At 42.4% G+C, this 17,729-nt stretch overlaps 1 protein-coding gene across 1 annotated transcript in view; it reads right to left on the reverse strand.

Annotated features, from left to right (window-relative positions):
* Nucleotides 1-17,729, reverse strand: part of LOC138591548 (mucin-2-like) — a 95,161-nt gene that overhangs the window by 31,158 nt on the left and 46,274 nt on the right. Inside the window, exons 23-30 of the mRNA XM_069662219.1 lie at nucleotides 10,275-10,514; nucleotides 9,831-9,987; nucleotides 9,590-9,718; nucleotides 8,572-8,719; nucleotides 6,447-6,490; nucleotides 6,096-6,296; nucleotides 5,866-5,960; nucleotides 1,279-1,773 (exon numbers count right to left, since the gene is read on the reverse strand). Of these exons, the coding sequence (XP_069518320.1) occupies nucleotides 1,279-1,773; nucleotides 5,866-5,960; nucleotides 6,096-6,296; nucleotides 6,447-6,490; nucleotides 8,572-8,719; nucleotides 9,590-9,718; nucleotides 9,831-9,987; nucleotides 10,275-10,514 (1,509 nt within the window). The remainder of the gene's footprint in view (nucleotides 1-1,278; nucleotides 1,774-5,865; nucleotides 5,961-6,095; nucleotides 6,297-6,446; nucleotides 6,491-8,571; nucleotides 8,720-9,589; nucleotides 9,719-9,830; nucleotides 9,988-10,274; nucleotides 10,515-17,729) is intronic.

Genomic DNA, 17,729 nt, shown 5'->3' on the forward strand with positions numbered 1-17,729 from the left:
GGTCCCTTTAGTAGTAGTAGTAGTAGTTGGTGGTGGTGGTGTAGTTGTTGTGGTTGGACCACTTGTGGTAGATGTTGTAACTGGGCCAGTGGTGGATTCTGTAGGTGGTGTTGTAGTGGTCCCTTTAGTAGTAGTAGTAGTAGTTGGTGTTGGTGGTGTAGTTGTGGTTCCTTTAGTAGTAGTAGTAGTAGTAGTAGTAGTTGGTGGTGGTGGTGTAGTTGTTGTGGTTGGACCACTTGTGGTAGATGTTGTAACTTGGCCAGTGGTGGATTCTGTAGGTGGTGTTGTAGTGGTCCCTTTAGTAGTAGTAGTAGTAGTTGGTGTTGATGGTGTAGTTGTGGTTCCTTTAGTAGTAGTAGTAGTAGTAGTAGTTGGTGGTGGTGCTGTTGTTGTTGTGGTTGGACCATTTGTGGTAGATGTTGTAACTGGGCCAGTGGTGGATTCTGTAGGTGGTGTTGTAGTGGTCCCTTTAGTAGTAGTAGTAGTTGGTGGTGGTGGTGTAGTTGTTGTGGTTGGACCAGTTGTGGTAGATGTTGTAACTGGGCCAGTGGTGGATTCTGTAGGTGGTGTTGTTGTGGTTTCTTTAGTAGTAGTAGTAGTAGTAGTAGTTGGTGGTGGTGGTGTAGTTGTTGTGGTTGGACCACTTGTGGTAGATGTTGTAACTGGGCCAGTGGTGGATTCTGTAGGTGGTGTTGTAGTGGTCCCTTTAGTAGTAGTAGTAGTAGTTGGTGTTGGTGGTGTAGTTGTGGTTCCTTTAGTAGTAGTAGTAGTAGTAGTAGTTGGTGGTGGTGGTGTAGTTGTTGTGGTTGGACCACTTGTGGTAGATGTTGTAACTTGGCCAGTGGTGGATTCTGTAGGTGGTGTTGTAGTGGTCCCTTTAGTAGTAGTAGTAGTAGTTGGTGTTGATGGTGTAGTTGTGGTTCCTTTAGTAGTAATAGTAGTAGTAGTAGTTGGTGGTGGTGCTGTTGTTGTTGTGGTTGGACCACTTGTGGTAGATGTTGTAACTGGGCCAGTGGTGGATTCTGTAGGTGGTGTTGTAGTGGTCCCTTTAGTAGTAGTAGTAGTTGATGGTGGTGGTGTAGTTGTTGTGGTTGGACCAGTTGTGGTAGATGTTGTAACTGGGCCAGTGGTGGATTCTGTAGGTGGTGTTGTTGTGGTTTCTTTAGTAGTAGTAGTAGTAGTTGGTGGTGTTGTTGTTGTTGTTGTTGTTGTTTCTTTAGAAGTAGTAGTAGTAGTAGTTGGTGGTGGTGGTGTAGTTGTTGTGGTTGGACCAGTTGTGGTAGTTGTAACTGGGCCAGTGGTGGATTCTGTAGGTGGTGTTGTAGTGGTCCCTTTAGTAGTAGTAGTAGTAGTAGTTGGTGGTGGTGGTGTAGTTGTTGTGGTTGGACCACTTGTGGTAGATGTTGTAACTGGGCCAGTGGTGGATTCTGTAGGTGGTGTTGTAGTGGTCCCTTTAGTAGTAGTAGTAGTAGTTGGTGGTGGTGGTGTAGTTGTTGTGGTTGGACCACTTGTGGTAGATGTTGTAACTGGGCCAGTGGTGGATTCTGTAGGTGGTGTTGTTGTGGTTTCTTTAGTAGTAGTAGTAGTAGTAGTAGTTGGTGGTGGTGGTGTAGTTGTTGTGGTTGGACCACTTGTGGTAGATGTTGTAACTGGGCCAGTGGTGGATTCTGTAGGTGGTGTTGTAGTGGTCCCTTTAGTAGTAGTAGTAGTAGTTGTTGGTGGTGGTGTAGTTGTTGTGGTTGGACCACTTGTGGTAGATGTTGTAACTGGGCCAGTGGTGGATTCTGTAGGTGGTGTTGTAGTGGTCCCTTTAGTAGTAGTAGTAGTAGTAGTTGGTGTTGGTGGTGTAGTTGTGGTTCCTTTAGTAGTAGTAGTAGTAGTAGTAGTAGTTGGTGGTGGTGGTGGTGTAGTTGTTGTGGTTGGACCACTTGTGGTAGATGTTGTAACTGGGCCAGTGGTGGATTCTGTAGGTGGTGTTGTTGTGGTTTCTTTAGTAGTAGTAGTAGTAGTTGGTGGTGTTGTTGTTGTTGTTGTTGTTTCTTTAGAAGTAGTAGTAGTAGTAGTTGGTGGTGGTGGTGTAGTTGTTGTGGTTGGACCAGTTGTGGTAGATGTTGTAACTGGGCCAGTGGTGGATTCTGTAGGTGGTGTTGCAGTGGTCCCTTTAGTAGTAGTAGTAGTAGTAGTTGGTGGTGGTGGTGTAGTTGTTGTGGTTGGACCACTTGTGGTAGATGTTGTAACTGGGCCAGTGGTGGATTCTGTAGGTGGTGTTGTAGTGGTCCCTTTAGTAGTAGTAGTAGTAGTTGGTGGTGGTGGTGTAGTTGTTGTGGTTGGACCACTTGTGGTAGATGTTGTAACTGGGCCAGTGGTGGATTCTGTAGGTGGTGTTGTTGTGGTTTCTTTAGCTGTAGTAGTAGTTGGTGGTGGTGCTGTTGTTGTTGTGGTTGGACCACTTGTGGTAGATGTTGTAACTGGGCCAGTGGTGGATTCTGTAGGTGGTGTTGTAGTGGTCCCTTTAGTAGTAGTAGTAGTAGTTGGTGGTGTAGTTGTTGTGGTTGGACCAGTTGTGGTAGATATTGTAACTGGGCCAGTGGTGGATTCTGTAGGTGGTGTTGTTGTGGTTTCTTTAGTAGTAGTAGTAGTTGGTGGTGGTGGTGTAGTTGTTGTGGTTGTACCAGTTGTGGTAGATGTTGTAACAGGGCCAGTGGTGGATTCTGTAGGTGGAGTCGTTGTGATTCCTTTAGTAGTAGTAGTAGTAGAAGTAGCAGTACTGGTAGTTGGTGTTGTTGGTGATGTCGGTGGTGCTGTCGTTGTTGTGGTTGTACCAGCTGTTGTAGATGTTGTAACCGGGCCAGTGGTGGATTCTGGAAGTGTTGTTGGGGTTTCTTTAGTTGTAGTAGTAATAATTGTTGTTGTTGGTGCTGTGGTTGTTGTGATTGTACCAGTTGTGGTTGATGTTGTAACTTGGCCAGTGGTGGATTCTGTAGGTGGTGTTGTAGTGGTCCCTTTAGTAGTAGTAGTAGTAGTAGTAGTAGTTGGTGGTGGTGGTGTAGTTGTTGTGGTTGGACCACTTGTGGTAGATGTTGTAACTGGGCCAGTGGTGGATTCTGTAGGTGGTGTTGTAGTGGTCCCTTTAGTAGTAGTAGTAGTAGTAGTAGTAGTTGGTGGTGGTGGTGTAGTTGTTGTGGTTGGACCACTTGTGGTAGATGTTGTAACTGGGCCAGTGGTGGATTCTGTAGGTGGTGTTGTAGTGGTCCCTTTAGTAGTAGTAGTAGTAGTTGGTGTTGGTGGTGTAGTTGTGGTTCCTTTAGTAGTAGTAGTAGTAGTAGTAGTAGTTGGTGGTGGTGCTGTTGTTGTTGTGGTTGGACCACTTGTGGTAGATGTTGTAACTGGGCCAGTGGTGGATTCTGTAGGTGGTGTTGTAGTGGTCCCTTTAGTAGTAGTAGTAGTTGGTGGTGGTGGTGTAGTTGTTGTGGTTGGACCAGTTGTGGTAGATGTTGTAACTGGGCCAGTGGTGGATTCTGTAGGTGGTGTTGTTGTGGTTTCTTTAGTAGTAGTAGTAGTAGTAGTAGTTGGTGGTGTTGTTGTTGTTGTTGTTGTTGTTTCTTTAGAAGTAGTAGTAGTAGTAGTTGGTGGTGGTGGTGTAGTTGTTGTGGTTGGACCACTTGTGGTAGATGTTGTAACTGGGCCAGTGGTGGATTCTGTAGGTGGTGTTACAGTGGTCCCTTTAGTAGTAGTAGTAGTAGTAGTTGGTGGTGGTGGTGTAGTTGTTGTGGTTGGACCACTTGTGGTAGATGTTGTAACTGGGCCAGTGGTGGATTCTGTAGGTGGTGTTGTAGTGGTCCCTTTAGTAGTAGTAGTAGTAGTTGGTGGTGGTGGTGTAGTTGTTGTGGTTGGACCACTTGTGGTAGATGTTGTAACTGGGCCAGTGGTGGATTCTGTAGGTGGTGTTGTTGTGGTTTCTTTAGTAGTAGTAGTAGTAGTAGTAGTTGGTGGTGGTGGTGTAGTTGTTGTGGTTGGACCACTTGTGGTAGATGTTGTAACTGGGCCAGTGGTGGATTTTGTAGGTGGTGTTGTAGTGGTCCCTTTAGTAGTAGTAGTAGTCGTTGGTGGTGGTGGTGTAGTTGTTGTGGTTGGACCACTTGTGGTAGATGTTGTAACTTGGCCAGTGGTGGATTCTGTAGGTGGTGTTGTAGTGGTCCCTTTAGTAGTAGTAGTAGTAGTTGGTGTTGGTGGTGTAGTTGTGGTTCCTTTAGTAGTAGTAGTAGTAGTAGTAGTAGTTGGTGGTGGTGGTGCTGTTGTTGTTGTGGTTGGACCACTTGTGGTAGATGTTGTAACTGGGCCAGTGGTGGATTCTGTAGGTGGTGTTGTAGTGGTCCCTTTAGTAGTAGTAGTAGTTGGTGGTGGTGGTGTAGTTGTTGTGGTTGGACCAGTTGTGGTAGATGTTGTAACTGGGCCAGTGGTGGATTCTGTAGGTGGTGTTGTTGTGGTTTCTTTAGTAGTAGTAGTAGTAGTAGTAGTTGGTGGTGTTGTTGTTGTTGTTGTTGTTGTTTCTTTAGAAGTAGTAGTAGTAGTAGTTGGTGGTGGTGGTGTAGTTGTTGTGGTTGGACCAGTTGTGGTAGATGTTGTAACTGGGCCAGTGGTGGATTCTGTAGGTGGTGTTGCAGTGGTCCCTTTAGTAGTAGTAGTAGTAGTAGTAGTTGGTGGTGGTGGTGTAGTTGTTGTGGTTGGACCACTTGTGGTAGATGTTGTAACTGGGCCAGTGGTGGATTCTGTAGGTGGTGTTGTAGTGGTCCCTTTAGTAGTAGTAGTAGTAGTTGGTGGTGGTGGTGTAGTTGTTGTGGTTGGACCACTTGTGGTAGATGTTGTAACTGGGCCAGTGGTGGATTCTGTAGGTGGTGTTGTTGTGGTTTCTTTAGCTGTAGTAGTAGTTGGTGGTGGTGCTGTTGTTGTTGTGGTTGGACCACTTGTGGTAGATGTTGTAACTGGGCCAGTGGTGGATTCTGTAGGTGGTGTTGTAGTGGTCCCTTTAGTAGTAGTAGTAGTTGGTGGTGGTGGTGTAGTTGTTGTGGTTGGACCAGTTGTGGTAGATGTTGTAACTGGGCCAGTGGTGGATTCTGTAGGTGGTGTTGTTGTGGTTTCTTTAGTAGTAGTAGTAGTTGGTGGTGGTGGTGTAGTTGTTGTGGTTGTACCAGTTGTGGTAGATGTTGTAACAGGGCCAGTGGTGGATTCTGTAGGTGGAGTCGTTGTGATTCCTTTAGTAGTAGTAGTAGTAGTAGAAGTAGCAGTACTGGTAGTTGGTGTTGTTGGTGATGTCGGTGGTGCTGTCGTTGTTGTGGTTGTACCAGCTGTTGTAGATGTTGTAACCGGGCCAGTGGTGGATTCTGGAAGTGTTGTTGGGGTTTCTTTAGTTGTAGTAGTAATAATTGTTGTTGTTGGTGCTGTGGTTGTTGTGATTGTACCAGTTGTGGTTGATGTTACAACTGGCCCAGTGGTGGATTCTGTAGGTGCTGTTGTTGTGGTTTCTTTAGTTGTTGTTAAAGGTGTTGTTGTACCAATTTTCGTAGATGTTGTACCTGGGCCAGTGGTGGATTCTGTAGGTGGTGTTGTTATGGTTTCTTTAGTTGTTGTTAAAGGTGTTGTTGTACCAATTGTGGTAGATGTTGTAACTGGGCCAGTGGTAGTTTCTGTAGGTGGTGTTGTTGTGGTTCCTGTAGTTGTTGTTGGTGCTGTAGTTGTTTCTTCTGTTGTTTCTTCTGTTGTTTCTTCTGTTGTTTCCTCTGTTGTGGTTGTTTCTTCTGTTGTGGTTCCTGTAGTTGACGTTATCTGTGTAGTAGTGGAGGTAGTAACAGGAGGTGTTGATGTTACAATTGTTGTTTCTCCTGTTGTGGTATTTCCTTCAGTTATTGTGGTTCCACTTGTTGTTGTAGGTGAGGTTGGGCCAGTTGTGACTTGTGTTGTCTCTAATGTTGGAATTGGAAATGAACAAGTTGTGTAATGATTTTAAAGTTAGTATGAAAAAGTACTGTTATTTGAATGTGCGTTTGTTAAAGAGAAAATTAAAAAGATAACTGGTAATGTTGAATAGATTTATGTACCTGAAGTTGTGATTCCAGTAGTGCTGAATGTAAAGGGGGTTGTTGTTGGGCCAGTTGTGGTAGATTTGCATGGATACACGTTCACGATTGTTTTCCCATCAGTTCCACACAAAGCTTTAATGCAGTTTCCCATTCCATCATGGACTGTGTAGATGACTTGCCCATATTTGTAGATCTTTCCATCAAAAAAGCATGTACAATCTATGGATTCAGAGTTCCATTTTATATATGGTTAAGGTTACGATATATACAGTATGTATAGATATATATACATATATATATATATATATGTAGTGTGTGTGTGTGTGTGTGTGTGTGTACTTAATTATTTAAATGCATATGTATACTTACAGGATACATTGTAGTTGCAGCTTATTCTGAAGCCCATACATTTACTTTGAAATAGAAAAAATATGGTCACATTATGAGAAAAAATGCTTTTAGATTCACAGAATTACATCAACAGTTTTTAAACAATTTACTATGCCAAAACATTTTTCATTTTCATCTCTGTATTTTTCCAGTATCTAATTTTGTTACGTAAACAATGAATTGCTAAACTTGAATCGTTGAAGTAAAAATTTAGATATTATTTGAATCACATAATTTGAAAATTGAATTTATCAGTTTCAAACTGAATTTCAATAAACCTGAAACTGAATGTAATAACCTGAAATTGAATTTAGATTATTTGAAAATTCAATTTCCACATTCAGTTCTTACAATTCAAATTCAGTTCTTGAAATTCATCAGACATTAAGACATTGGCTCTACAGCAGGTCCATTTTGCAGGTATTATTGCTCTGTATACTGATGCAAAATATGTACTGGATCCAGCCAGAGACAGCACTGGTCTATGACAGCAAAGCATTGAGGACAGAATTGTAAAAAACGGAACATCATCATTGGGAAAAGATAAACCGGAACACCCATACAGTTAGGAGAATGTCCTTGAAACAACCAATGCAAAGTTGACAATGAAATGAAGTTACCAAAATAACTGTCTACTATATCATCAATGCATTAGGTTGCTACAAGAAAATGTCGGCTTATTCAGTTTAAATGAATAACCGACCAATTAACCAATTAAGAACAACAACCAAACCCCAACTTAATCCTATAGAATCATTATGTGATCATTAGGTAAAGCTAAAATTGCTTGTAAAGGTCAGCCCCTATTAACCTGGACAGTGTATCTGTCACGTTATACTGTCATAATGAGCAGGCTGAAGGAAAGTAGCACATCATATGCCTGTAAGATCCAAGAGATTTGGAATACCTTCATTGTATCAGATTTATGGGCCTAATAGATTCTGTAGCTGAATTCAAAGTTCAACAATTTGAATTTCCAAAATATTCGCTGAACCAAAATATAAACGCAACACTTTTGTTTTTGCTCCCATTTTTCATGAGCTGAACTCAAAGATCTAAGACTTTTTCTATGTACACAAAGGCATATTTCTCTCAAATATTGTTCACAAATTTGTCTAAATCTTTGTTAGTGAGCACTTCTCCTTTGCAGAGATAATCCATCCACCTCACAGGTGTGGCATATCAAGATGCTGATTAGACAGCATGATTATTGCCCAGGTGTGCCTTAGGCTTAACACATCAAATGTAACTATGCACTCACAAAACAATACAACAACACTGCACAGAGAAGATCAGGGAGTGATACAAAGAGTACAGTGCAGCGATGATATGTCATTTCATGAAGGAGACGAGTGATACGCAGACCGATGTAAATTCAGACCACAGAGCCGTTCATATGAGACTGTTTCATTCTGAAGTCTTCAGTGAAGTTACACACTTCCCTGATGAACTGAGTAATATTAGGGCAAGATGATCTCCACTCCTGTTCATAATCGCACGCTCCCTCTCTATAGCTCCTTATGACACCTATCTCTCTCCCTCTCCACGGTGTTGATTGTTTTAAATTATTTAATGAACTACCAAATTTTAACATTTGAAAGTAACATTTAGTAAGTCTCCTTTACTTTGTAATTCACAATCACACAGTCAGAGTTACTTCACCTTTTTATAAGTTGATGATTTTTATTTCTTCTGATTTTAGGGGGTGCTGAGCACCCTCATACACCATACATACAAGGGTCATTGGCTGGATCAATACTTTTAATTGCCAGTATTTTAACCAAAAATTTGCATTTTTGTTAAGTATATTAAAGAACTAAACATCTTGAGGACACATTGTAGCTGTCAACAGTTTTCAGGTCAACCATGTTATCATTGGACCTGTCTGGGAACTGTTTAGCTTAGTAAAGACAGGAGCTTAGAACTATTCTGCCACTGTGCGTGTTGATCTTGTCTTAATGTCTATCAATAGGCCACATGCTAAGTGGTCAAAGGTTGCGGTCACTCAAAAAGATGAACAACATGAGGGTTGTCCAAATGTGGTGTATGTATCATTGCTGACTGTGTGTTAAGCCCATTGTTCTATTCTCTGTATGAGACTTACCATTCCTCACAGTTTTCAGATGGAACCTTTTCTCCGTCGTTGTAATGGTTGCCCATTTCATCAAAGCAGCCACATTGGTTCCATGCAACACACTTCATGGAGTCTTCATCAAAGTAGGGGTGGGTATGGGGACACTGTGGATAGCAGCCTGAGAAACCGTTGTAGGGTTTGATTAGCTTTCGGAGAAATACAGTTACAGCCAAAGCACTTTACAGTTTTCCCCTCCTTCACCCATCCACTCACACATTCATCCAGATATTTTCCACCCACACATTTCATATGTTTTTTGTTGTTGTTTGTTTGTTTGTTTGTTTCAGAAGTATATTGATTCTTTAAAAATCAAATGTTGTCCATGTGCGCTTCCGTTGCTAGAGGAGTGGTTGTCTGTGATTTGAAACAAGGGCTGGACACACATTGGGGCGGCTGTGGCTCAGTAGTAGAGTCAGTCGTTCAATAGGAAGGTCGGAGGTTCGATCCTCAGCTCCCTCAGGTTACATGTTGAAGTGTCCTTTGGCAAGACACTGAACCCCAAATTGCTCCTGGTCGCATAGCCAATGGGTATGAATGTGATGACTGATTGACAGTTGGACACTTTACGTAGCAGCCTCTGCCATCAGTGCATGGATTTGTATGTGAATGGGTGAATGTGACATGTAGTGTAAAAGCAGCTTTGAGTGGTCGCAAAGACTAGAAAAGCGCTATATAACTACAGTCCATTTACAATGCACAGAAGACCTGATTTTAAATGGTTTAAAATGTTCCATTGCAAACATTTCTTTTTGTTTGCAGCTTTGAGAGGAATTTCCTGACACAGAAAGGGTTACTTTACACATTTATTTACGTAGCTGCCCAACAGATGAATTAAGCTATAAAACAGACTAACCCTGTCAATTAAAACAGCTTTTAATAATTGATCCATTGAATCATATAAAAGTGTTGCAAGCATATCCTTTAAAATAAAACCGCACCAGAAAAAGTAGGGACCCCCATAACATGCCAAAAGATCAGTCTAATGTACCTTCCATGGCTGTGATGAGGTTGGAACAGTTGCCCGATGGATTCCTGCATGTCTTCATGCAGGAAGCTCCGCAAGGCTTGTAGTGCCATTCACAGCCATCAGGGGCATTGTAGTAGTCACAGAAAATAGCTGCAAGAGAAAAATAAGTACATACATGCTCTTGTTCCAAAATCTGGAAGAAACTGATGGTGACCAAATTCCCTTGCTAGGATAATCCTGGTGTGATGGTAACCAAACTTACGGCATATTTTTGGAGTTCTCCATTTAACACAGACCCTGGCCTCATTACAAGCTCTGGCATAGGCAGCCACCGCAGTGCAGAAACACTCACAGTCCCCACCAGTGTCACAAGCACAAGAGTCTCTCACACAAGAATCAAAGAATGGACCAGGATCAACCTTGAACAAACAAAAATGTACTTTTAGCAGTATATTTAAAAAGAGGCTCACACTGATGACAATCTGTGCTGTATAAGTAGGAGCATTGGTGGTGTAGTAGAAATCAGTCCTGATAGTAGAGATATTGAGGTGTTGGTGGAGCTGTAAGTTCAGGGCTCAAATTAAAAGGAAACAACCAGTGGAAATGAAAACATTTATATTGATTTGTCACACTTTCAGTCTTGGATCATCTTGGATCATGCCGAAGAGTAACGGTTAGGACACATGCTTGCTATAACCATAGTTACCTGTGAGTGGCATTTCTTGAAGGTGACACTAATGATGATGCTACATTGTCTCTTGGACCAGGCTGCCCGATAGCTGTTGTCAGAACAGGGATCAGGATTCAGTTGGGTGTTTGGGCAGCTGGGCAAAACCTTCCAACTGTTACCAAACTCTAGAACGTCTGCCACTGTCTCCTGGGAGCGGGTAGTGAAGTCATTCTTACTGTTGCCGTCGTAGTTTCCACACAAGCCACAGACTTGACCCTGAGTGGGAGATATCCAAAGACAAAATTGACTGCTATATAAGATGACTAATATAGAGTAAGGTATCTGTTTGATGTCGGTGACATATCCTTCACCTCCCATAGGGGGTTTGGCATCTCCGTTTGGCACCTTTACGGTCCCATTTATAAATTGCTGACACAGTTGTGTGTTATATTCAGTGTTGGAAATGGGGAGGTACGTACGGGACGCCATTCCCACAAGAAATGTGGGAGGAAATGGCTTTCCAACTCGGGGCAATACATATGATCTCCCTCGCCATAGTGGAGTTTCTGTGTCAGTGTTTTTTTTTCTCAAGCAGCTAGAGGTATTGTGGAAGATATCGAGAATCTCATCATGATTTATGGCTGTCTTTCACTTTTGGGATACAATTAATCTGTGTGCAGTGCAGAAAAGTTAGCGGGTCATCCTTTCCTCATGGACAAAGGAGATGCCGCAGCTGGAATAGATTCTTAAAGTAAGTCATGCTATTACACAATTTCCCAGATTATAATTAAGAGTGTCGGCGACAATGTATTAAAATGAGATTTGAAATTGCAGATCTATCATTTGTGCTACAAGCAAACTTCATCCAGGCAGCATCTGTAATGATAACACTGTGTGATCTCCTGACCATTTAGGAATTGTAAATTGTAAATTCATATTTAAAATAAACAGACTGTTACTGTTGAAAAGTGTATAACTGAATTAATTATCATGTGAAATGAACATATTACTACGGTAAAGTATTTAATACACTCTGTTCAGAACTCATGAACAACAATAAAGAATAAACTTTAATCTACACATGACTTTGGGTAGAATCCAATTCAACGATGTTTTTAAAAGGCATATGTTTACAAAAGAGCAGCTGACTACAAACTAGAGATTCACTGTCCAATAGAGCTTCAACTTTAATTTTCTCATGTCAGGGTCATACCAAATTCCCGCACCAGACTATATTCTCATGTTTTACCGTAACAGCTAAGGTTTATCAGAGTTTTCATTTAGCTTCATCTTTTAAGCGAGGATCGGTGTGAAGTACCTCTTTAAGTTAACAGTGTCCGTATGATTGGAGTAATTTTAGTCGAAATAATTTACCCTAAATTAAAAAAAAATACTTTCACCCAGTATTTGACACAGAGAACCACATAACATTTCTTTTCATTGGATGAATTCTCAAATAAAATAAAAATAACAAATCCAGTGTCACTTCTCACAATACTTACAAAACTAGAAGATAGTCTTATTTTAACTCAAACTAAGAAAGGAACAAAGTAACCCCTTAATCAACTAATCAAGCATGTACTGAAACTTCAATATAACTAGTATCCAACAGAGCAAAATCTGAGAAATATTGCATAAAAGGGTTTCTTTCCCTTTTTTCCCCTGTAAAACCAACAGCAACATAAAAGCTGTACAGTTTATCTGTCAGATATCCATTTCTTTCTGCCCTTTTAACCTATCCAGCTACAACATCAATCTCCTGTTTTCCTCAGCAAAAATGTACAAATTCATTCATGTCCAAGGAATTTGGACAGTAAGGGGTTAGGACTATAACGGATCGGAGAAGGCAATCTTACGTGATGCTGAAGACACACGTATTGCCAGGACTTACGTTCCATTTATCCATCTCAGAAAAAGCTTCCTTAAACTCCAGCAGATGTTTGCACACAGTGTACCAGTCATTTCCATTTGGACATTTCTTCACCAACAAGCTTGAATCTAAAAAGCCACTAGATTTGGGCAAAAGACTGGATATGGCTGTCAATAGGTCTACATTTTTAGTTTACATTAGTTTTCAGTGACGTGCGGTGAGGTTCATGGCTGGTGAGGCACTGACTCCATCAGAATCAGATTTACAAATATATGAACCCAACAACAGAGTAGATTATTCACCATTTGACAGCAAGGGCTGGCTCAATTCGTGGCAGCGGCAGCGAGTAGTGGCACTTCCTGCTTCCTGCCTTCCACTCCAGTTGCCGGTGTCTGAGGCAGCTGCCACTGACCTGCCACGGCAGTTGCCGGTGTCTACCTCATGGACACACACACACACATACACATACACACACACACACACATGCACAGCGGCAAGTCAGTGGCAGCTGCCCCACACAGCGGCAGCGGTTGAGACAGATGTTGAGAGATTAATTAAGAAAAACAAATTAATGCAGAAATCACATGATGGAAATGTTACTTCCATCGAGTCTAATACAACAATGACGACTGTTTTATAAAATAAAAAATAAAAACAGATGATCAAAACAGCAGTAGTTGCAGCGGCAGACCGGAAGCGCCACTACTAGCTGCTGCCACGAATTGAGCCAGCCCTTTCTCCCATTTGATCGGCAGCAGTTAACGGGTTATGTTTCATATCTCATATCAGCATTCCTTACACATACAAACTGTACCCCAAGTGACGCACATTTCATTTTAAAAAAACGTTATTATGGTCTTCCCTTTATTTATAAATGAAGTCCATGCGCCGATCCTTCTGGACAAAAATGTCCGTTACTTTTTTGTAGAAGTCTTCCCTGTCTTCTTTCAGTTTTAAAAGTCTCTGCATTTCAATGGAGATCACTGCCAGGGAAGAAAGCCTTCCTTGATCAGTCCTGTTCCGACTGTAAGTCTTGATTCTTTTCAGTGCTGAGAATGACTGCTCCACTGACGCTGTCGTAGCAGGTACAGTGAGCACCAGCTGGAGTAACTTTGTTGCCTCAGGAACAGTCTGAATGAGATCCTTCTGGGCCAAAAAGTTGAGAAGCTGTCCAGGAGATTTACATTCATTCCTCACTGTTTGTGAGCTATACAGTCCGATGAGATCCGCCTTTAGTCTCACAAAGTCAAAGAACTTGGCGTATTTTGACAGGCTCTGCAGTTTCGTCTCATCAAAATGTTGTGACATTTCACTGAATTTTGCGCAATCCACCAAACCAAGGAAAGCTAGCTCACCAAAATGATCAAACCTGGCCTTCATTTGATCACTGATGTTGTCCAGAATGAAACAGAACACTTGTCTCCGTTTATCTCTGACCGACTGTCCGACTCTGTTTCCACTTTCTGTCAGGCCAAGTGCGCTGCATTTCTGCTCAAATCGGTCATAGAAACTGTCAAACTCCAGTCTCATGCGCCCGAGCGCTGCTACGGTGTCACGGATGCGCGCAAGACAATATTCAATGTCCATCACTTTGTTTTGCAATGCGCTCATATGCCGTGAGGAGAAAGCATGTCGATGCGTTTGACAGCCACCGATCGTATCCTGCTGCCATCATCAGCGTGTCATTATCCCAGCTGTCAGGATTTTCCATAATAATGTGGAATAACGCGCGCAGGTCATTTTGGTGCATGCTTATGGTTTGCAGCAGCCTAGAGTTAGAGCTCCATCTTGTAGGCGCTGCTCTGGGTAAACGGCACTTGACAACATCATCCAGCAAGTGGGTGCGCTTTGTGGACTTGCTGAAAAATGCCCCTAGTCCCTCCGCTGTTTTGAAAAATGTGCGAGACTCGGGCATGCACTTTGCTGAATGCAACAGCACCAGGTTCAGCTTGTGTGCATAACAGTGGGTAAACATGGCCTCGGGCACCTTCTCTTTAATTTTAGCCTGCACCCCATTAAGTTCTGATGCCATTACAGCCGCCCCATCATAAGTCTGAGCAACAAGCTTGTCGACACAGTTATATTTCTCCAACACTCCCAGGACATACTCAGCTATGGCAGGAGCGCGTCTGTCCCCACTCACGTCATCGAAGCCCAAAAACGCCTCCTTCACCTCGCAGTCTGCTTCAGTTTTAGCCACATAGCGCAAAATGACAGAGATCTGAGCTTTGTTTGTGACATCGGTGGTCTCGTCTACTTCTACAGCAACAAATGGGGCTGCACTGATCTCCTTTTTAATGTAATTTGTGATGACATCGCCGACCGCTTCGATTAAATCATTCTGTATTCTATTTGACAAGCCAGAAAATACAGTGGATGTCTCCAAATGTCTAGCTAGCCTGTCATCTTTCTCAGCAAAAGCATACAGGAGCTCAGCATAGTTGCCACGATTAGCAGAGCCTGTGCTTTCATCATTTCCACGAAATGCCAGCTGCTGTTTGGCAAGGAAGCAGGTGGCATTGATGAGATCTTTCAAAATCTCTCGGTTCTCCTTTACCTTAGCATTGTGGATGCTGATGTTCAGCCTCCGCTGTTCATCCAAAGCCAAGTCGATCCTGGAGATCCCAAAAGTTTTTAGCGCGATCTGGCTTTGAATGTGAGTGGTAGACTGCTCATGTTTGCTGAGGCTTCTCTGCAAATTCTTCATGTCACAATATCCCATCTGAGTCCAGACATTGTCACAGGTTGAGAAAAGAAGACAGGGAAAGCAGAAAAGGCGGTTCCTCGCTGGACATCCACACAGCCAGTCTTTTCGTGTGTACCACTCCGTTTGAAAAGAGCGGGTAATCTTCTGTCCCGTAGTCTGAAGCAACCCTTTCAGCTCCGGTGTTGGTCTGCCTGTATTAATTACCTCCTGTTTCGACTGAAAGTCCAGTTTAGAAAATTGTTGGAGTTTGGATATAAAATCCTCCATTCTGAAGCCAGGCGGAGCGAGAGGGGGAAAAAAATCACTGCACTTGACTCGGTAACCATGGACTCTAACGTTGTTGCTAGCTCGCTGTCACTTACTCTGCAGCTGCGGAGTAGCATAAACATTTCTGGGCTCACCAACGCCCCCTACGTTGAGGCAAGAAAACTGCCTGCCTCACCCAGTGCCTCTTCACTGCCGTTGTAAGATCGCTGAGCACACTAAACAGGTTACACACATATATTATATACATCAGCTAAACTATGGAAAGCCAGGGGGGCATATATTAAAAGTGTTTGAAAGTGTTTTATTGGCGACATACAGAGAGACAGTAACACGCTCTCATTGCATGGCAGAGCACAGTTTGTGAGGGATTGCGCAATCCAAGGTGAGGCTCAGCTTTCTGCTGCCTCACTGTGCGTCTCTTCCCCGTATTTGAACGGAAATGTGAAAATTCAGCGATTTTTAATAAAAAACGATCCAAATTGTTTAAGTTAAATGGAAAATCAGTTTATAGTTCAAACCATTTGATAAATATAACCATTTAATTTATCTGTTTATTATATATTTTATTTATGATGACAGGTGAGGCTCTGCCTCCCCTGCCTCTCCTGACCGCACGTCACTGTTAGTTTTCCATTTCTGAAATGACCCTGTCAATGATTTTGAGCAGGGATTTTTTCATAGACTGACAGGGAGTGATAGTGAGCTCATCAGAATTTGTATGACCTGTTGACAGCACCACACTTTAACCAAGGTGTTTACTCAGTGTGTGCTTTCTCTTTGTAGGGAGTAAATAATTCCCAGCTGGTTTCTGTGAAAGCTCTGTATGATAGTCATCTTTACAGATGTCTTTTAAGAACTCACAAGCAGGGCACATATCCACAGACTGAAGAATGTCCATTCGCTAGTTTTAAGACACCAAGCACCTGCCAAAGAAATTTGCCAATCTCAAAGAAATGGTGCCTCTGAATATGAATTAATAAACCCGATGACTCTGAAACACTCGATTGCATAAATCAACAGTGGCATCGTCATCCTCTGAGATTTCTGCCAGATTAGCAAGAAGATGGTCTTCATTCTCAACAATGCACTTTGTCACATGAAAATGGCTTGTCCAGCAAATTTCAAGCAGTCTACTGAGACAGGCAGCTTCATATTTTTGAGACACATTATGGTGCCGAAAAAAGTTATACATTGAACTAGAGAGGTTGAAAAACTTTTTGGCATTTGATTACCCCTGCATGGCACGCACAACCACTAAGTGCAACTGGTGGTTGTAACAATGTTACAATTTCATTTGGCAGGAGCCGTTCGATATGAACAGTGGAGTGTGTGCTGTTTTAGGTTAAGACCAGTCACGCTGCTGCGTTCTGAATCATCGAGGTTTGAAAGTGCATGCAGGTAGGCCTGCCAGTAAAGAGTTGCAGTAGTCAATGCGTGATATTACAAGGGCCTGTACCAGGAGTTATCATGCTCTAACAGGTAGGGTCTGATCTTCCTGATGTTGTACAGGGCAAATCAACATAATGGACCAATCAAGGCCATGAAAACCTTAAAGGTAAGCTGGTCGTCAATTATGACACAGAGGTTCCAGGCAGACTTTGTGGGCATGAGTACAATTGGGTCACGCTGGATATTGATTAATGTACCAGTGAATATATGGGATATATTATGCACGCTTCTTTTAAAGTAATGCATGCACACCACCTCATACTCCACTGGTTGAGGAGGCACCAGCATGACTGTATATATAGATGGATGATCCTTCTGCTCTCATTGTTCGAAGTAAGGCCAAAAGAGCCCCTGTGTTGGGTGCTGCCATCTTGCGATGGTGACATCATTTGGAGCCAGAGCTGTGCAGTAGAGATTGGCGGGTGAAGCGGCGGTAGCCACTTCCGCAAACCAAAACACACACTTAACTTACTAAAAAACCAGCAGCTTTGTGTTGGTCTGAGTTCAATGACTGTAGTGATTGTTATTGTTACGTTTCCTCTCACGTGCGTCCTCTACTCTGCTAATCCGGAACTGATTGGCTGCAGCAGCCGTAATGGTCAACAGAGCTGTCATCATTTTGTCAGAAAAATGTACACTTGGACGTAAATCAGCATGATAAGAATTAACTATAATAACAGAAACCATGTTTGAGAAAAAATAATTTGGCGTGTATTTTGATTTAATAGTTTGATTCATGTCCCATCTGTTAACATGGAGGAGGCGGGCTTTATGACCTATACTGCAGCCAGTCAGCAGGGGGCGCTCAAAAGGTTTTGGCTTCACTTTGAGGGAGCTGTCATGTCATCCATCTTTTTGTACAGTCAATGGGAGGCACCACCATAACACTGGCTAACAATGTTGTCAGCATTATAGCCAGCATCAACAACATGTCTCAAAATTTCAGTGGTAATATACTCAGCATCAAGTTGTTGCAAATTGAGTAACCCAATCAGATGCTTCTCTGGCATGGAATCACAGACGAACAAATCAATATAGACACATTTTCAGTAATAGAAGATGTCCTTGTCCCATCATTTTTCAAGCAGAACCCTGCAGGGAGGGAGGAGTTTAAGATTGGAGAGGCGAAAAAAACATGTATATACAGGCTTATAATTTTCTGTGATATTTGTTTTAACCTTGAAAATAACAGATTTAT

The sequence above is a fragment of the Semicossyphus pulcher genome, unplaced genomic scaffold (assembly GCF_022749685.1).
Source record: "Semicossyphus pulcher isolate SPU_LCO1_2020_fin unplaced genomic scaffold, fSemPul1.0.p SCAF_1, whole genome shotgun sequence".
Lineage (NCBI taxonomy): Eukaryota > Metazoa > Chordata > Actinopteri > Labriformes > Labridae > Semicossyphus > Semicossyphus pulcher.